Raw genomic sequence first — 21266 nt, forward strand, 5'->3', positions numbered from 1 at the left:
GGTGTCAAAGGATTCAAGTTCTGGGATCCAGTTGCGAAGAAAGTTGTGATTAGTAGAGATGTCGTTTTTGATGAACAATCCATGTTGCAGCAGAAGCAAGACACGACAGTGGTAGATTTCGAGCAGTTTCCAGTTGAGAAACCAGAAACTTCTCAACCGACTTCTGGTGGTTCCACTACGGATGATTTGCAGGATTATATTCTCGCCAGAGACAGGGTGAGACGGACGAATATAAAGCCTCCGAACAGATTGGGTTTTGAAGACTTGGTATCTTTTGCACTTATGTTAGCAGTGATGATCCGGTTACTTTTCATGATGCCGTTACTAGTCAGGAAAACGACAAGTGGATGGCAGCCATGGTTGAGGAGATGGAGTCTTTGAATCACAATCGCACATGGGAGTTAGTTCCCCTTCCTGAGGGTAAGAAGCCGATTGGTTGCAAATGGGTGTATAAGAAGAAACCAGCAGTAACAGAAAAAGAGGGGAAGAAGTTCAAGGCTCGTTTGGTAGCGAAGGGTTTTTCACAGCAGAAAGGAGTTGATTATGATGAAATCTTTTCTCCTGTGGTCAGGCACACTTCAATCCGAGCAGTACTTGCATTGGTGGCTAGTTGGGATTTGCATTTAGAGCAGATGGATGTTAAAACTGCTTTTTTGCATGGTGATTTAGAGGAGCAGATCTACATGCGGCAACCTGAAGGTTTCACTCAACCTGGAAACGAGCATTTAGTTTGCAGATTGAAGAAATCTTTGTACGGGTTAAAACAGTCTCCGAGACAGTGGTATAAACGGTTTGACTCCTATATGATCAAGATTGGCTACAACCGATGTGAGTATGATTGTTGTGTCTATGTTAAGAGCCTTGATGATGGTTCTTTTATTTTTCTATTATTGTATGTTGATGATATGTTGATTGCTGCGAAGAACATGGATGATGTTATCGGTTTGAAAACTTTATTGAGTCGGGAATTTGATATGAAAGATTTAGGTGCTGCAAAGAAAATTCTTGGAATGGAAATTTGCAGGGACAGAGACTCAAGGAAACTGCGGCTATCTCAACGGGGTTATGTTGAGAAAATGCTAGAAAGGTTTGCGATGAGCAGCGCGAAACCAGTTAGCACTCCATTGGCGAATCACTTTAAGCTCTCATCAGAACAGTGCCCTAAGACAGATAAGGAAGCTGAAAATATGGCAAAGGTTCCGTATTCTAATGCTGTTGGCTGCTTGATGTATGCGATGGTATGTACTCGTCCTGATTTAGCTCATGCTGTTAGTCAAGTTTGTAAGTACATGTCTAAACCTGGTAAGCAACATTGGGATGCAGTCAAGTGGATCTTTCGGTACTTAAAGGGTACTGTGGACATGGAATTGTTTTTGGGAGTCAGCGGGATAATCCTTTGGTTGTAGGATATGTGGATTCAGATTATGCAGGTGACTTGGATAATAGAAGATCTACGACAGGGTATGTGTTTACTCTTGGTGGAGGGCCTATTTGCTGGAAGTCTACTGTTCAATCTGTCGTGGCACTATCTACAACTGAAGCTGAATACATGGCAGCGGCTGAAGCTGCAAAAGAAGCTTTATGGCTTACTGGTTTAGTGAAGGAGTTGGGTGTTCAACAAGGTGGAGTTCAGTTGCTTTGTGATAATCAAAGTGCTATTCACTTGGCTAAGAATCAGGTGTATCGTGCTAGAACTAAACATATTGATGTAAGGTTTCACAAGATCAGAGAGTTGGTTGCATCTGGAGAGGTTTTGTTTCAGAAGGTACATACTGATGAGAATGCCGCTGATATGTTCACCAAGCCAGTTACGACAGACAAGTTCAAGCATTGCTTGGACTTGTTGAATGTTTCGAGTTGTTAAAGAAGCAAGGTAACCCAACCCACATTGAAGTTTCCAAGGGGCAGGATATTCGCCAAGGTGGAGATTTGTTATGTATGGCTCATAAAAAGTCTCGTTGTGGGGTTACGAATTATGTGGGTTGGGGGTGTGGGGGCGCAGCCCCCGCGGTACGGTACAGGGTTGATTTTGTAATTATGTACCAGGGTTTTCTATTATAAATAGAGATGTAACCTAGACCTAAAAGATCATTGAATAAAACTTCTAGCGCCGCCTAGGCACCGAGGACGTAAGCACATTGCCGAACCTCGTAAAAATTCTCGTGTTCTTTCGTTTTCTTTACCCGTTTTCGTCAACAACAAGTCGAACCCAAGAAAAGCTTCGAGCATCGTTCCCGGCAAAGACAGGAAGAAACGTGTAAGATAAACAAACTCGAAAACGACCAAAACAAAACCCAGATCCCTTCGAAGTCCTACACCCATTCTTATTTTTGTCAAAAACCCAAACCCCTTTTCTTTTCATCTCATGATTCTGTTCTGAAAAGCAAAAAGGAAGAACAAAGAGGAGAGGTTCAATTAGAAGTGAATTATGGGTTGTTGTGAATCATCTTTTCAAACAGAAACCCACCCAGAGAAAGACCAGAGCCGGCAACAGCAACCGGGGCCCCGGAACCATAACCAAGCAGGTCCGGGTGCTGGACCCGATCCGGGTGTTGCTAATGGAGTCCCTTCTTTCACCGAGTTCTCCTTGGCCGACCTTAAAGCAGCCACCAATAATTTCAGTTCAGATAACATAGTTTCTGAAAGTGGGGAAAAAGCTCCTAACCTTGTTTATAAAGGTCGTTTGCAGAACAGGAAATGGATCGCTGTTAAGAAGTTTACTAAGACGGCGTGGCCTGATTCAAAGCAGTTTGTGGTATCATTATTGCCTTTTTCTGTTTTTGATATTTGGTGGGATTATTTGATTTGGGTTTTGTGGATTTGTTTTTAGGATGAAGCATGTGGAGTAGGGAAGTTGAGGCACAGGAGGCTAGCAAATTTGATAGGGTATTGCTGTGATGGTGATGAAAGGCTGCTTGTTGCTGAGTACATGATTAATGACACACTTGCTAAGCATTTGTTCCATTGTCAGTTTCTCCAAAAGAATCCTTTTTTCATTTGTTCTTGTTCAATTTTTTGATTTCTTGCTCATCTTTTAATCAGGCTTGATTTTTAGTTCTTGCTAATTGTTTCCAAGAACGTGCCTTATATAACTCGAGCTTAGCCTTTTATCCCCCTTCCAGTTATTCTTGATTCATTGCTCATGCCATAAACAGTTTATCCAAGAACTTTTGTGTTTTAAATTTTTTGCTAATTTATTGAGTTCCTGTAATCCTTACTGAATCATATATAATAGATTACTGGTTGATTTACTAAGTTTGATATACAGTTTTGTTTGCTAAATGCTTTTAGGTTGATAATATATCTGGGCATTTCTGTTCATGACACCCTAAATTTGGGTCTTTGTTCACATTATACAGGGGAAAATCAGACCATCGAGTGGGCGATGCGGTTGAGAGTAGCTACCTGCATTGCTGAAGCTTTAGATTATTGTAGTAGTGAGGGCCATCCATTATACCATGATTTAAATGCTTACAGGGTTCTTTTTGATGAGGTATTGGTCTCAATATAAGTCTTCTTATTATGTATATGCTTTTTTCCTCTATTCTGGCATTAATTACCAGTTAGAGTAGTAGCTGATGTCTTTTTAATGGATTTGTAGGATGGTGATCCACGCCTTTCATGTTTCGGCCTGATGAAAAATAGCAGGGATGGGAAAAGTTATAGCACTAATCTTGCATACACACCTCCTGAGTATCTAAGAAATGGTAATCCCTTTGCTATTTGGTTTATTTCTGGTGGTTACTGTTTAGTTTTTACTGTCATAAAATACTTGTTCTTCGTTTTTCTGCCTGTCGAAATTTAAACGGATTTACCTTGTTACTCATATCTGAAATTCACTTTGATCCTTACTGATGTTACTGCATAATTGGCTTGCTTCGCTTCTTATGTTCCCGATAAAAGTCTTCTCTTCCTTTGTGTTTCAATCCGATTTTCTTCAGCGAAGTCTGAATAAGCTTTATGAATAATGTTAGGATTACAACATTAGCATACTTCTTGTAGTTTCGACAGTTAATGTTGCGACTTCTAGAGATCTCTGTTTCTTTATAGCATACAAAGGAGAAGTCGAGGTAGGCTTTTATGAAAACAGATTCCAGTGTTAATGGTTAATTGTTGTCTTTCAGTGTTTTCATAGATAAGTTGAGTTGTTCTGGTTGTTACTATGGAAGTATAAAAATCATTTCCGGATGTAAGATAAGCTTAATATCTGTCATTGCATTGTGCTGAGCTACATGAAAACTGTTTTCCTTTCCAAATTTCATGATTCTCGTCATTGAATTTTGTCGAAATTATGCTCCTTGTAGGGAGAGTCACCCCAGAAAGTGTTATTTACAGCTTCGGCACCGTTCTGCTTGATCTGATTAGTGGGAAGCACATCCCTCCTAGTCATGTAAGTGGATTTAAGCGGCTAGTATTTGTGGTAGAAGGGATCTATACATATTATCGTGTATTCTTCATTTTTCAATTTCAAACTCTCTGCATCATGGAATCTGTCATGGCTCCTTGAAATACTTGTAAATGTGAACTTGCTATTCAAATAATGAGTTCATGAGGTTAACCAGCTGTTTATATCTTTACCTGTTCTAATGTGAGACAACATTAAGCTCAAAGGTTACAAAAAAACTTTGGTTTTACCTACTGATGTGCATGTTTGCAGGCCCTCGATATGATACGGGGTAAAAACATCATGGTCCTCATGGATTCACATTTAGAGGGAAAATTTTCTACAGAGGAGGCAACCGTGGTCGTTGAACTCGCCTCCCAGTGTTTGCAAAATGAGCCCAGGGGAACGGCCTAGTGTGAAGAATCTTGTTGCCACACTTGCTCCATTGCAAACCAAACCTGATGTAAGTAACATTGCTGCTTTTACCTATTCGATTCTGTAAGAGTTCATTCTTTCTTTGTTGGTGAGCCAAAGATCTAGAATCTGGAGGTTGCATCTATTGACTTACAGTGAAGAGTTGAAAATGACAAGAGTTGTATCAGAGTTGTCCAAGATACTTAAAGTTCTTTATCTGTACTTCTTTACATGCTTATTGTTACCTCGACCCATCCTCAAGCTAAAAAAACGATGTGGAATTAATGATCTTGTGGCTGTGCTTTTGAAGTTATTATTGTATACCTTGGCTTGCAGGTTCCGTCTTATGTTATGCTTGGAATATCAAAATACGAGGAAGCTCCACCAACACCGCAGCGTCCACTTTCGGCAATGGGTGAGGCCTGTTCGCGACTTGACCTTACAGCTATTCATCAGATACTGGTGATGAATCACTACAAGGATGATGAAGGGACGAATGAGGTGATGACTCGTCTGAGTGATTCCTTTAAATCCATTTTCTTTTACTCTCATGCTAAGAAGTTCATACAATTGTGGATGGATTGCTTCAGTTATCTTTCCAAGAGTGGACCCAGCAGATGAGAGATATGCTCGAGGCTAGGAAGCGTGGGGACTATGCATTCCGTGATAAAGATTTTAAAACCGCCATCGACTGTTACTCCCAGGTATAATGTCGAAACTTTAACTTTTCGAGAACTATATGTTCTTTGGTTGAGAGTTTGTCACCTTTCTTATTTATAGACTTGACCATTCGATAGTTCTAGGACAATTGGGATTGTATTAAACCAAATCGAGTATTAAACCATCATGGATACATTTTTCTTTATGTGCAGTTCATAGACGTCGGAACCATGGTCTCCCCTACTGTTTTTGCTCGACGCAGCCTATGCTATCTATTTAGCGATCAACCAGACGCTGCCCTTGCAGATGCAATGCAGGCACAGATTGTGAATCCAGAGTGGCCGACTGCCTTCTATATGCAATCAGTTGCTCTTGCCAAACTAGACATGCATAAAGATGCCGCAGACATGTTGAATGAAGCTACCGGACTTGAAGAAAAGAAGCAACGAGTGGTGAAGGGATCGTGAGAACAAAATATAGTGTTCTTTGATTCTACATTTCTGTGCCATTTTCATGTTGGGGCTGCCGAAGGTTTGTGTAAAAATCCGAGTTTGGAATCGAATTTCAAATTGAAATTGCATGAAATAGCAAAGAGTGTGTTTCCCCCCCATTTGTGGTGGTGTACCTGCCGTTCATGCTTGCTTGCAAATTATGTGAAATGCTTAATAAGGAGGCTCCACCATTTCAGCGATATGTAACACAAAACAGCAGAGTTTCTGAAGCAATTCTCAGTCTCTTATAACATCAATAATCTTTTTCCCAATTATCACCTTAAATTTGCTCGAATGAAACTCGGAATCACAACCGGTTAAATCATTCCAACAGATAAATTTGAGCCTTTACAGACAATCCAGAATGCTGTAGATGGGTTGTAATCACCCACCCAGCTTCACCCCCAAACCAATTTTTTCCCTTACGAAGCCCCCATGTCGCCAAAGGACTTATTAAAGACCGTCACACGAAGTCACCGAGGTCGATGGTCGTTGTCATTTGCGTCACCCCCTAACCCATTGGTTATGAACTTTTTGTTGTCGCCGACTGTCCTTTGGCTCATCACGAGTAGGTGTTTGTGGGCCGTCGATAAGTGGGTGAGACCGATGAGGGTGAGTTTGTCGAGTGTGAGCGGCAGTTTTGTGATTTGAAATTTAAAGTTTGGTTTTAGGGTTTTGAATTGGTATGATTCAGGGGGTGTATTGGAGATTTGATTTGGTATGAATTAGAGTTTGTGATTTAAGGTATGGTTTGGGGTTTGAAAGGATTTTATTTTTTATTTTAAAACACATTTATCATAAATATTAATAAAATATGTAATTTCATAATAAAAATAATATTAAAATAATTCATATCATCGGAAGCGATTAAAATAAGAATAATTTGAAAATTTGATAACTAAATTAAAAGTTTTTAAATTTTGGTGACTAAGATAAGACTGAGAAAATGTTTAAGTGACTAACCATGTAATTTATCTTAGTTCTTTTTTTCCACCCATTTTCTGAGTCCTGTTGTAGTGGCATTCCTTAGCTTCCATCTATGTCCATGCTAAGAAGCATTTGCTTCCAAAATTTCTTGATTAATGTGTCAATTAGTCGGTGAGGTTTCATCGTTGTTTATTTTCAGATTTCAGGTTTGCACGACCGGCACTGCTGTCCTGTCTCACCTACCGACGTACATGCAATATGTTCGCTTTTTCTCGCGGTCTCGCCTGCAATCCTGTATGTATACCTTCTTTAATTAACAAATCATTGAAAGATCAGCACAAGCATCACTGGAATCTTGTCCAACATATGTTCAGTACCATCCGTCTGAAAGCACGCCATGCGTCTGAAAGTTGAAACATATCTCCATCTAACAGACAGCCAAGATATATGCACGAGGGGCACAGCGACCGTACTTCATTTTGGGAGACTGGTCAGCTGGTTTTCAAGGTACTAAGTCAACCCCACTCGTGCCTCATAATCATGTTAAGGCCAGGGTGAGAAATAGGTTACTAGTTGTTAGATGGATCTCTAAGGCCTAACCACCATGAAGGCCAAAAAAACTTTTGCACAACTTCAATAAAGTGGGGTTGCATTATTGATTTGAAGCTGACAGAAAACATAAACTTTATTCACATGTTTAATTCAAACTTTTCTCTAGAATCATGCATGCTTTTGTTCTACTAGAAAATTGTTATAGCTGTATTTCTTAGCACCATTCGTGTGAATTAGTACATTATTATTGTATTAGTAATAGTATATCATGTTATTTAAGATGACTTTTGATTGTATTTGTAGAAGGGTAATGAGTTGTTTTGACGGTAGGGAGGAGACAAAAAATGAACATTTTGCTTGATAATTGTGTAGATCCAAATCAAAGTCCATGTAATTTATATTTAAATAGGATAAGATTCCTCATGTCTACCCTCAACCACTGATATATATTCAGCATATGATGATGGGAAGACCACAAATAGCTCGATTGAGTTGAAACACAATTTCAAGGCCTTCTTTCTTGTCTGAAACAAAGAAAATTGCTGCCTCTCCTTTGAATGCCCAGCCTTCTTTCCATGCTCGCTCAAACAGCTTGCCTTCGAGGCAACACCCCTTCGCCTCACAAATCGATGAAAATCTGAACCGATTGAGGGCATCTCAATCGGCCTCTACATCATCATCAGTAGGAGATAAACTGAATTGTCTGCAAGATTTGTATGACTATGTCGATATGTTTCTACAATTGCCTCACACTCCACAAGCTCTAGCACAAGAGCAGCATAGGAAACTGGTTGAACTTTTGGATGGATCTCTTTCGCTCCTGGATGTATGTGGAACCGCTAAAGATGCCTTGCAGAAAACAAAGGAATGCACACAAGAACTTCAATCAATTTTGTGCCGGAGACGAGGAACCGAGTGCCTTGCAAATGAGGTTAGGAAATACTTCACCTCCAGGAAGGCTGCAAGAAAGGCAATATGCAAGGCCTTAAAGAACTTGAAACATATGGAGAATAAACTTGCCTCCTCTTCCTTCAGCAAAGATGGTGAAACCGGAGCCGTGATTAGCACCTTAAAACAAGTAGAAGCAGTAACCATCAGCGTCCTAGAATCCATGTTGACCTTTATTTCAGGGCCAGAGGCTGAGCTGAAATCAAGCCGGTGGTCACTAATCTCAAAGTTAATGCACCAGAAAAGAGTAATGTGCGAGGAAGCAGAACAGAAAACAATTGCGTTCCTTCATTAAATCTGGAAACACGAAGCATGTCGAGAATGTGCAAAATGAGCTCCAAAACTCAGAGTTGTGCATCCAAGATCTTGAGGAAGGTCTTGAAAGCTTCTTCAGGCGTTTGATCAAAGCTAGAGTACTGTTCTCAAAATCCTCAACTGTTGAAATCTTGGCATTGTAAATGTACATAAATATAGCTTACATGTATACAATTGTTGAAAAAAAGTTATACATTATTCTTTCCACTAATTTTCTCTCTTCTTATCATTCCAGAATGGTTACAAATGCAGCTTCAGCCAAATTTCTTTTTTACATCTAACATTTAGGTTGTTACTGACAGTACAGGTTTTACAACTAGTTTTACCAAATGTTAGCCATCTGAACTCACAGACTGAATTATAGAGCCACCAGTATTACATTCGGTATCATGATAGATTTTAATTACCGATATATAAATATACATATACACCTGAGTTGTCTATTTTCCTGTTGTCCCGTTGAAGATATTGGAGCACTTCATCACGTTCTAACAATTTGAACTTGGACAAAACTTCGACAATCACGTGGTAGATAGAAATCTCACACGCTTTAATAAAATAAAAGATTCTTATTTCATGTTCTGTTTATCATAGCTGTTACTGTTTCTTCCTATCTCAGGCCCGATAAAAAAGAATTTGGGTCACAACTCTTAACATCCTACAATTATGAAAACAAGTAGTGAAGTTTGAAGCATTTAGGATTCCTTTTGCCTCAAGACTTGAGACTAAGAAATCACCACTTTAGAAAACTTTAATTTCATTCATATGGAAGCATGCACTATGCAGAAAACAGGCTGACATTTAAATTCCACATGCGTTTTACGAAAATTCTGATGGCCGTCTCTACGTTGTGCTTGCAGGTTAATAGTCACCTGCATTTATCATTAAACTTTATCCATTTTTCCAGGAGTTGGCAAGATGTGTTGTGGTTGAGCTTGCAGATCTTGCCTGCCTCCTGCACGACAAGAAATTCAGGATATTGTTCAAAAACTTGAGAAATTCAACCTTTTTAATTTCATATGCATGCTAGTGAAAATTGATGAAATAATAATTACATAAAACTATCCACCGTCTTTGGAAGCAATATTTAAACCACTCGTGGGTATCATTATATAGTCTTATTTCTGGAATCAAGATATATTAGGAGATTACATATTAAAAGAATCATGTTATGAGTTGTAGAGCTGGTTAGGAGGGAGACATTGCTTTAACCATGATGAGTTAGTTGTTGAGATTGGTGTCAAGTCCATGTTACCTCATGACTGCAATTTAAAAGGGCGAGATTCTTCGTGTCTCTTCATTCACCGAATATATATGTCGGGTAGGATGATGGAAAGAAGGTGATTTCCAGATTGAATCAAGATCACAACTTCAAAGTTTTCTTTTCAGGAGAGATAATGGCTACCATTCCTTCAAGCATCCAAACTGGTTAACACACTCGTTCTAATAGCTTTCCCTCTAGATCACACCCTCTTACTGCAGAGGTTGATGAGAAATTGAGCATTTGAGTAGATTGGCATCATCTCAGTCACCATGTCATTAAACCAAAAAATGGGTAGACTTCAAGATTTACATGAGTGCAGTGAGAAACTGCTATAACTGCCCCTCACTTGACAAATCTTATACCAAGAACACCGGAGGGAAAGTGTTGATGAGCTTTTGAATAACCTATTTAGGCCTTTGGATGTGTGCATCGCAGCCAAAGATGCCCTACTGCAAGTAAAGGAATGCACACTAGAACTTCAATCTGTCTTGTACCAAAAGAGTGGAGCTCCAAACAGCTTTGCTAATGAGGTTAGAAAGTACTTGACCTGTAAGAAGGCAGCTTAAAAGGCAATCTTGAAGGCCCTAAAGAGTTTGAAGCGTAACGAGAACAAAGAAAGCATTGTTATGAATGAGACTGATTCCAATAGTTCCGTGGTTAGCCACTCAAGGGAGGTTCAAGCAGTCACTCTTGGATTGCTGATTTAAGAATTGTTTGATTCCTTTTGTCTGCATGATCTGATATAATATGCATTATAGAAAATAGATTGACGGTTTTAAACAAGATAAGGACATAGCTAAGCTGACCTAGTTAAACTAAAAGAAGAAAGAGAAAATAAGTCTTCAGAATGAACTCTTGAATAGACTCAGATCCCTGAATTATCATCTTCAATGTCAAGATTCCTATTGTCTGAAACCAGAAAAATAAATTGTCATTCACATGATTGATTCAGATTATACACGAGTTGCATTATAGAAAATTGTTTTGGTTGTATTTCAGTTAGGGGACAACTGAAGTTTCAAAAATTGTGTTATCTTCTTCCCATCATTAAAAAAAATGCAGCAAACACATGCTTTCCTGCTAAAACTATAGTATACAAGTCAAATATGCCTATATTGTCTCCCTTTTGGCAAAATAATTCAAAAGTAATACGATAAACTGCAGACAAGTTGGAAGCAATTATTCATTATTATAAAGGAAGAATACAAGAGGAAGAATGATTAAAAAAAAGTAGAAAATGGCCTTTGTCTGTACACTTTGGTTGTATTTGCTAAAGGGTAATGAGTTGTTTTGATGGTGGTGAGGAGACAAAACATGAATTTCGATAATCGTGTAGATCTCAATCAAGTCCAAGTTACATGTACTTGTTTTTTAAATAGAATGAGATTCCTCATGTCTCCTCTCAACCTGTAATATATATCCAGCGGATGATAATGGGAAGACGGCAAAACACACAATTTCAGGGCCTTCTTTCTTCTCTAAAACAAAGAAAATGGCTGCTTCTCCTTTGAATGTCCAGCCTTCTGTCCATGCTCGCTCAAACAGCTTGCCTTCGAGGGAACACCCCATGGCCTCACAAATCGATGAAAATCTGAATAGATTGAGGGCATCTCAATCAGCCTCTACATCATCATCAGTAGGAGATAAACTGAATTGTCTTCAAGATTTGTATGACTATGTTGATATGTTTCTTCAATTGCCTCACACTCAACAAGCTCTAGCTCAAGAGCAGCAACGGAAACCGGTTGATGAACTTTTGGATGGATTTCTCTTGCTCCTGGATGTATGCGGAACCGCTAAAGATGCCTTGCTGCTAACAAAGGAAGGCACACAAGAACTTCAATCGATTTTACGCCGAAGACGAGGACTTGAAGGGCTTTCAAATGAGGTTAGGAAATACTTCACCTCCAGGAAGGCAGCAAGAAAGGCAATCTGCAAGGCCTTAAAGAACTTGAAGCACATGGAGAACAAACTTACCACCTCTTCATTCAGCAAAGATGGTGAAACCGGAGCCGTGATTGGCACCTTAAAACAAGTAGAAGCAGTAATCATCAGCGTCCTAGAATCCATTTTGACCTTTATTTCAGGGCCAGAGGCTGAATTGAAATCAAGCCGGTGGTCACTAGTTTCAAAGTTACTGCACCAGAAAAGAGTAATGTGCGAGGAAGCAGAACAAAATACAAATGAAATCGCATATGCCGAAGCTGTGTTGCGTTCCTTCATTAAATCGGGAAACACGAAGCATGTCGAGAATGTGCAAAATGAGCTCCAAAACTCAGAGATGTGCATCCGAGATCTTGAGGAAGGTCTTGAAAGCTTCTTCAGGCGTTTGATCAAAGCTAGAGTCACTGTTCTCAACTTTCTCAACTGTTGAAATTTTGGCAATGTAATTATACATAAGTTACATGTATACAATTGTTAACAAAAAAAATTATACAGCCTTCTTTCCACAAAACTTGATCTCTTGTCTTATGTTTCCAGAATGATTGCAATGAAACGTAAGTAAAACAAAATTACTTCTAACACTCTCACTGTAACTAACCCCACATGCTTTACAGTTAATCTTACCAAAACCCATCTTAAGTTACATACAAGTTGATATACGGAGAAAAATTATTACATTTCTTTTTATGATTATCCTTGTTGTCAGGATTTCTGTTGTCCCATTGAATATATTGAAACAATTTGATTATTTTGGACAATCACATGGTAGATACAAATCTCATAAGCTTTAAGCAAACAAAGAATGCTTATATTAGTCTGTCAGAGTGTCAATCACTGGATCACAATATTTTTTTCGGTTCTGTTAGGGAAAATGGGAGCAGAGGATATGAAAGTGGATCGTGTCCTTCCCTTTCATTTTGTTGTTTAAAACCATCCATTAATGACTGATGAACAGCATACTTTCTGTGGAAGCAATTTTAAACCACTCGTGCATCTCTCATTTGAGTATAGTCTTATTTCTGGAATCAAGACATATTAGGAGATGACTAATAAAAATAATAATATTTGAAACTGACAGAAAGATAAACATTATTCATATGTTTGATTCAAAATTTTGTATACAATCATGCATGCTTTGCACTTTAAAAAAAAACTGTTATAGTTGTATTTCTGTAAGGGGACAGGGGAATCATCATTGATTGAGCTTGCATGTCTCTCTTTCAGTCAATGACAAATAAAGCATCTCAGAGGAATTTTTAGTTGTTAATAGTATTAACTTAATTTAGTGACGAGTTGTTGTTGATGGTGGAGAAGATGCAGAATATAAAAAAAAATTAGAGTCAATTGAGTTGATCCAAAACTTGTCCGTGTTATTTCTAATTGTTTGTTTAAAGAGATTGAGATTCCCTTGTATACCCTTTTGTAATATATGGAGCAGGTTCCAAGGGAAATAGCATACAATTTCAAGTCCTTTACTCTCTAAAACAAGGAAAAAAATGGCTACTTCTTACCATTCTCGAACCAACAGCTTGCCTTCAAGGCAACACCCCTTTGCTTCCGAAATCGACGACAACTTGAGCCGGTTGAGGGCATCGGAGGGGTATCTACATCATCATCATCGATAGGTCATAAGCTAAATGGCCTTCAGGATTTGCATGAATGTGTTGATATGTTTCTTCAGCTACCCCTCACTCAACAGGCTTTAGTCCAAGAGCAACACCGGAAATGCACGGAAGAACTGTTGGATGAATCCCTCATGATCTTGGATGTTTGTAGTATTGCCAAGGATGCTTTGATGTAAACAAAGGAATGTACTCAAGAACTTCGATCGATCTTTCGCAGAAGATGAGGGGCTGAAATGGAGCATTTGAATGGGGTTAAGAAATACTTAACCTCTAGGAGGGCTGTGAAGAAGGCTATTATAAAGGCTTTAAAGAATTTGAAGCAAAGGGAAACTGAATTTAACACCTCTTTTTTTTGACAACGGCGTCGAAGATGGTGCTGTGATTAGTATGTTAAGACAAGTGGAAGAAGTTACAATCAGAGTGGTTGAGTCCTTTTTGTCCTTCATCTCAAGATCAGAAGCAGAATCGAAGTCGAGCCGATGGTCACTAGTAATAATACAACATACCAAAAGAGTAGGATGTGAAGAAGATCGAAAACCAATGAAACCGCAAACGCCGAAGCTCCATTGCACTCCCTCATCAAATCTGGCAATATCAAGCACATTGAGTACGAGCAAAATCAGCTCCAAAAATCAGAACTGTGCATTCAAGATCTTGAAGAAGGACTTGATGGCCTCTTTAAGCGTTTGATCAAAGCCAGAGTCACCGTGCTCAACATCCTCAACTGTTAATCTTGAGATACCAATTGTACATAAATGGAACTTACATATATACAGTTACTAATAGAAGAGTTATATGATCCGAAGTTTTCCTGCACTTTTCTTCCCTTTTATTAGTTTTGGGTTAAATTTTAGTCATTTTTATAGAATGGTCTGGTGTTTATTCTTCATAAGTTTTAATAAAACTGAAGCCAAAATTTTGATTCTAAACCATTGGATTAAAACCTAGCTTTGCAAGTTGAATGACAGAGGGAAAGAAGAAGATGGACACCCACTCTTCTTCAATGTCAAGATTCCTATCGTCTCAACCCAGAACAAATTATTAAACACTAATAGAATATCGATTGTCTTTCACATGGTTGATTCAGATCATACACGAGTTGTATTATAGAAATTTTTTTAGCTGTATTTCAGTTAGGGGACAACTGAGACTTCAAACAATGTGCTATCTTCTTCCCCTCAACCTGTGATATATATGCAGCGGATGATAATGGGAAGACAGCAAATAGCTAGACGAGTTGAAACAAACAATTGCAAGGCCGTCTTTCTTCTCTAAAACAAAGAAAATGGCTGCTTCTCCTTTGAATGTCCAGCCTTCTTTCCATGCTCGCTCAAACAGTTTGCCTTCAAGGCAACACCACATCGCTTCATAAATCGATGAAAATCTGAACCGATTGAGGGCATCTCAATCGGCCTCTACGTCGTTATCAGTTGGAGATAAACTGAATTGTCTTCAAGATTTGCATGACTATGTCGATATGTTTCTTCAGTTTCCCCTCACTCAACAAGATCTAGCTCAAGAGCAGCAAAGGAAATTGGTTGATGAACTTTTGGATGGATCTCTCTTGCTCCTGGATGTATGTGGAACCGCTAAAGATGCCTTGCAGCAAACAAAGGAATGCACACAATAACTTCAATCGACTTTGTGCCGAAGACGAGGAACCGAATGCCTTGAAAATGAGGAAATACTTCACCTCCAGGAAGGCAGCAAGAAAGGCAATCTGCAAGGCCTTAAAGAACTTGAAGCATATGGAGAACAAACTTAGCTCCTCCTCCTTCAGCAAAGATGGTGAGAACGGAGCGGTGATTAACACCTTAAAACAAGTAGAAGCAGTAATCATCAGCGTCCTACAATCCTTGTTGACCTTTATTTCAGGGCCAGAGGCTGAATTGAAATCAAGCCGGTGGTCACTAGTCTAAAAGTTAATGCACCAGAAAAGAGTAATGTGCGAGGAAGCAGAACAAAAAAAACAATGAAACTGCAAATGCCGAAGCTGCGTTGCGTTCCTTCATTAGATCTGGAAACACGAAGCATGTCTAGAATGTGCAAAATGAGCTCCAAAACTCAGAGATGTGCATCCAAGATCTTGAGGAAGGTCTTGAAAGCTTCTCCAGGCGTTTGATCAAAGCTAGAGTCACCGTTCTCAACATCCTCAGCTGTTGAAATTTTGGCAATGTGACTATACATAACTTACATGTGTTCAATTGTTAACAAAATTACTTCTAACATTCTCACTGTAACTAACCCCACATGCTTTACAGTTAATCTTACCAAATGTTATCCATCTTAAGTTACATACAAGTTGATTTTTACAGAAAAGCATTATTACATTCGGTATGATGGGAGATATTTAGTCATCTGTTTTTATTATTATCTTTGCTGTCAGGATTCCTGTTGTCCCGTTAAAGATACCGACACAATTTGATTATTTTGGACAATCACATGGTAGTTACAAATCTCACAAGATTTAAGCAAGTAGAGAATGCTTAAAAACAATATCTTTAATCAGATGAGATGCTGAACAACTTAACAATCGGGGGGCGTTTGGATGGAGGATTTTAGCGGTGGGAATATTTTTTTCCTTCCCATGTTTGGATGGACACATATTCCTAATAGGGGTAATAAAATATTACCAACAATAACTTTTTTTCAAATATTACCGGAATCCTAATCCCATGGTAGGCTTAGGTATTTTTTGTTTCCGTTCAACTTGGACTAAAATGTCCTTGTCCTAAAAGATTTATTTCAAAAACACCCTTACTTTTATTTCAAAAGTTGTAGTATATTATAATAAATTTATTATCATAACTTTATTTCAAAAATATTCCCAACCGGGAATTTTATTTATTTATTTATTTATTTATTATCATAAATTTTTAAATATTAATTAAGATTATAAGATTATATGATATATTTACTATTTTAATCTACACATTTATCTTTTAAATTTTGAAAAAAAATTATATAAATTTTATGAATTTAAAATTTAATAAAAAATATTAAAATTGAAAGTAATACAATAATATATTTTCTATGAATTTTTATATAAATATTTTCATTTGAATATTTGAAATTCAACTTGTTAAAAAAATATCATAAGGACAATTTAGTAAAATATGCATTTTAGTAATCTTTTATTCCTTTAACCAAACATTGTAATCATATATTCCTGTCAAACAAACCAAACACAATAATGTAACATTCCCAGTAATGTGTAAGGTAATGTAATATTCCGGTAATATTATTCTGAGAGGTAATGTTACATTCCATGAACCAAACGCACCCTCAAGGTAATGAAGTTGCAGATATTGTCTTCCCCTTGAACAAACCAAAATATTGGGCCTACGAAGCCCAACTATAATCCTGTAAGTAAAATGTTTCAACATATGCTTTTGTGTTTTTTTATTAATCTTCAAATAACACTTTTAACCATTTAACACTCATACCCCTAGTATTTTTAGGACTCGAATCTAGAATTTTAAAGAATAATAATAATTCTTTTACTACCGATGTCACTTAATTCGTGATCAACATATGCTTTCTCGTTCAAAATATCGGGGTACTTTGGAATATAAATTAATTGACGTCACGTTATACATGTTAAATATAAATTAAGTGCAAGGTGTCTTGATTGTTTGCAACATGTTGGAATAAAATATTTGGTAGAGTATTGGTTGATTTGTTTACAAGGTGACGATGATATTTGTTAAGTGCAAGGCACCACTGTAATAACCTAATTTTAGAATCTATTGATATAAATTCAACATGTTATATATTAGAATATAACATAAATTGATTTAATTTTTTTATTTGAATTCCAACAATAATATTTATAAAAATAAAATGATATACGAATACGTTATATCTTACGGTCAAAAGTCGCATGTGACTCTGGGTGCATGCATGGCTGCAAGTGCCGACAATGCCAGAATTTATCCAGGACTCGACTTTGTTAGTGCGTGGGAAACACGCGCTAACACTAACACCCATCGGGTTAATTAATTTCAACCTGACGTAGGGTAGAACTAAAAATTTATTATAGTTGGGTTAAAATATTTTTTATTTTTTATAAATATAATTTTTTAATTGAGGGGGTCTTATAAAATTTTCTTTCTTTAATTTTTAAAAATATATATTTTTCTATATTAATTAATAATTAAAAATATAATTGGCGGGCCATGATGATTCCGCCCATGATGACCCGATCTAAATTTAAATTTAAAAAACATTATTCAATAGAATTAACTCAAAGCCCATTAAATTCGAATTTTGTGTTATCCCTAATCTTACGTAAGCATGATTTCTATAAAAAAATGTATTCAATGAATATTTACAGATGAAATGATAAAAAAATTATTATTATCTTTATTATATTTTATGAATATTTACAGATGAAATGATAAAAAAATTATTATTATCTTTATTATATTTTTTGTTATTTAAAATATTTTTTCTAATGTAATTAGTTTATGATATAATTTAATGAAAAACTAAATAATAATTTTTTTTCGATTGATATATTACAAGGGATAATATATATTCTAAATAATTAATCATTTGAGAATGAACGTTTAAATACCATACAGTAATTGGCACTTAAATTCATGACCAACAATAATCATTCTTTTAAACATCGAAATAATTGATATTGATATTGATTATATTTTAAAATTTGAGCTTCAACCTATAATTTTCTTTTTGAACTTTCCAACTCCTTTTACAAAAGAATCAAATACACAACCATTTTTTATTTGTCACGCGCAGACAGAAGCGGCGGTACTAATTAATGTCGTCCCCATGTAAGAATTTATGTGCAAGAAATTAACATGACTCATTAGCCGCCCCTCGTACCTATTCTTAATTCCCAACTTAGCTGGCATAGATAAGATAAGAAACTAAATCTGACATCGCAAATTGAAAGTCAAGCACAATAATCTATCCTTCACCGTCACTCCCGATGGGGGAAAGCTAAAGGTACAAGGACCCCAGAAATTATAAATATATATATATATATTATATATATATTTATATAAAAAATATTAAAATAATATATATTATATATTTATACAAATATAATATATATATATATATATTAAATTATTTAGTTTGGTCTCATAAAAATGTGAATCATAAATTTATGTTAATAATATATATATAAAAATATTCTGTGTATTTCTCTGTTTGATTGTTTATTTTTTTTAAGTTGAGAATTTCAATTAAGTTATCAATTATTTAATTTTTAATTTCATTTTAATTGAAGGTATTTTAAAAATAATAATTCAATTTTTATTTATAATTTTATTTTAAATATACATTTATTATGTGGATTCAAGAATTTGTATATCTAAAAATAAAAATTTAGGAACACTTGTAGACTATTATTGATGTATTTTATTTCTTTAAATTTTTATGTGAGTAAATGAATTTTAAAAATTTATAAAATTTTCTTTTAATGAATAATTGATATTGACAAATATATTAACATATTTTAAATGATATATATAATCTTAAAAAAATGACCCACCAAAAGATAATATTGAGTTAGGCCACTTATCACTCCCAGTATAAATGCACATCCTTCCAATCGTGCTACATCCCACATCGACAGAACCAAATTCAAAATGAGCTTTCTTCTGGCCTTCACTGTCATCTTTTTGTTCTTGTCCTGTGTAGTCATAGGTTCGGCCGAGCAGTGTGGGAGGCAAGCAGGTGGTGCCCTTTGCCCCGGTGGCCTATGTTGTAGCCAATTCGGTTGGTGCGGCGACACGGATCCCTACTGCAAAGATGGTTGCCAAAGTCAGTGCACCCCCGTTGGCCCACCCCCGGCCCCTCCCGGACCCGGTGGTCTGACCAGTCTTATATCGAGAGATTTGTTCAATCGGATACTTTTACATAGAAACGATGGCGCTTGTCCTGCACGTAACTTCTATACCTACGATGCTTTCATCGCCGCCGCTAGTTCCTACCCTGCCTTCGCCACGACCGGCAACCAAGATACTCGCAAGAGGGAAATCGCCGCTTTCTTGGCCCAAACTTCCCATGAAACTACTGGTAATTAGTCCCGTCTCGAAAGTTGAACACTCGATGTTGATCGTATTTTCGATGAGTTTAATTTGATGATCGATGTTACAGGTGGGTGGCCGAGTGCACCGGATGGTCCATATTCATGGGGATACTGCTTCAATAGGGAACAGAACCCACCTTCAAACTACTGCCAGCCGGATCCAACCTACCCATGTGCCTCTGGTAGACAATATTTTGGCCGGGGTCCCATGCAACTTTCTTGGTTCGTTTCTTCTCTATATATTTATGATGAGATGTTGACATTGTCGTACTAATGACTAATCAACTTTGGTGTTTTAGGAACTACAACTATGGGCCGTGTGGAAGGGCCATAGGGGTGGACTTGTTAAACAACCCCGACCTGCTAGCAACCGATGCCACTATTTCCTTTAAATCAGCATTTTGGTTTTGGATGACAGCGCAACCGCCCAAGCCTTCTTGCCACAATGTGATCGTCGGAGCATGGTCACCCTCCGGTAGCGATCAGGCAGCAGGTCGGGTTCCGGGATACGGTGTGATCACAAATATTATCAATGGAGGGCTTGAATGCGGTAGGGGTTGGAATGCACAGGTGGAGGACCGGATCGGGTTCTATAAGAGGTACTGTGACATACTCGGAGTTAGCTATGGCAACAATCTCGACTGCTACAACCAAAGGCCTTTCGGGAATGGAGTCGCGGTGGATTCGATGTAGCTTTGTGTCAAACTAATGAAATCAATAAACGTACAAGCTAAGATGTTAGAGCTTCTCAGTGTATTTTGAAAATGTATGAGCACAGTGAACAGATCCAACTCTCTGTTGGATTTGCTATGGCACTGTTCCTTTTTCAAAATCTTTGAAATAACAATAAAAAAGGTGGTTTCTTGTCTACTCAACGATGTTTGAAACAAGAGATCATTTGAATACGTTGGTAATCCTCTAAGGCTAATCAGCTATATATAAGCAATATCAACGTTTAGAATTAAGGCGTAGTGATTTAGGCATTGTACTAATTCATATGCTTGGCCCCGCACTAAATAGGTAGTTTAACGTTTTTTTTAATGTAGGCTTGGCTAATCGATTAAGTAATGTCTCGAGTTCGAGTATTTATATATATGTAGAAAATTCCTGTTGGAAGACTCTCTCGCCAAAATCAGAAGTACGACATGGATCGGATCCAGATTAATTAAAGAAAAACCTTGAACTGGGAGGGCATCCAAAAAAAATTAAGGCTTGGCCCTATATACCAACTCATATTTTGTCACTACAAATTATTTTATTATTCATATTATATGACATGATATTTTTATATATTATTAAATATAAAATTAATTTAAAATAAATAATAAAATATTATTTTATTATTATTAACTTAAAAATAATCACCATTCTTTCTCGTCACCATCAACCACCATTTTGGTTAAATTTTATATTTTAAATTATTTTTATATTAAATAATAAAAAGTATTATGTCATAAAAATAATAATAAAATAATTTAAAATGATCAAAACATGAATAATTCAAAATTTTAATGATTAAATTGAAAAATTAAAAGTATAATGAATAAAATGAGAGAAAGAATAACATTCAGTGATGAATATATAATATAGTTTACACAATGATTCATCGGTCACCACCACTCCCGCTATATATGTTAGAAGAAATAGCTCGGCTATTAGAAGTTTGTTGGGCTAGCTG

General features: G+C 36.9%; 3 protein-coding genes and 1 pseudogene across 3 annotated transcripts; all 4 read left to right on the forward strand.

The window, feature by feature from the left end:
* The first annotated feature begins 2218 nt into the window (after positions 1–2218).
* Positions 2219–6068, forward strand: LOC120199902 (annotated as a pseudogene).
* Positions 6069–7273: 1205 nt separating this feature from the next.
* On the forward strand, positions 7274–8671 carry LOC120199937. Its single transcript, XM_039200906.1, has 2 exons — positions 7274–7383; positions 7939–8671. The coding sequence occupies exons 1-2, from the start codon at positions 7274–7276 to the stop codon at positions 8669–8671; spliced, it is 843 nt and encodes a 280-aa protein (XP_039056837.1).
* Positions 8672–11425: 2754 nt separating this feature from the next.
* LOC120199875 lies at positions 11426–14255 on the forward strand. Its single transcript, XM_039200857.1, has 3 exons — positions 11426–12305; positions 13428–13696; positions 14054–14255. Exons 1-3 carry the CDS (start codon positions 11448–11450, stop codon positions 14253–14255), a joined length of 1329 nt encoding a protein of 442 aa, XP_039056788.1. The 5' UTR covers positions 11426–11447.
* Positions 14256–19118: 4863 nt separating this feature from the next.
* LOC120199903 (endochitinase 2-like) lies at positions 19119–20335 on the forward strand. Its single transcript, XM_039200876.1, has 3 exons — positions 19119–19575; positions 19657–19810; positions 19888–20335. The coding sequence occupies exons 1-3, from the start codon at positions 19146–19148 to the stop codon at positions 20279–20281; spliced, it is 978 nt and encodes a 325-aa protein (XP_039056807.1). The 5' UTR covers positions 19119–19145; the 3' UTR covers positions 20282–20335.
* The last annotated feature ends 931 nt before the right edge of the window (positions 20336–21266 follow it).

Source organism: Hibiscus syriacus, unplaced genomic scaffold (assembly GCF_006381635.1).
Source record: "Hibiscus syriacus cultivar Baekdansim isolate YM2019G1 unplaced genomic scaffold, ASM638163v2 tig00005712_pilon, whole genome shotgun sequence".
In the NCBI taxonomy this organism is placed as follows: Eukaryota; Viridiplantae; Streptophyta; class Magnoliopsida; order Malvales; family Malvaceae; genus Hibiscus; species Hibiscus syriacus.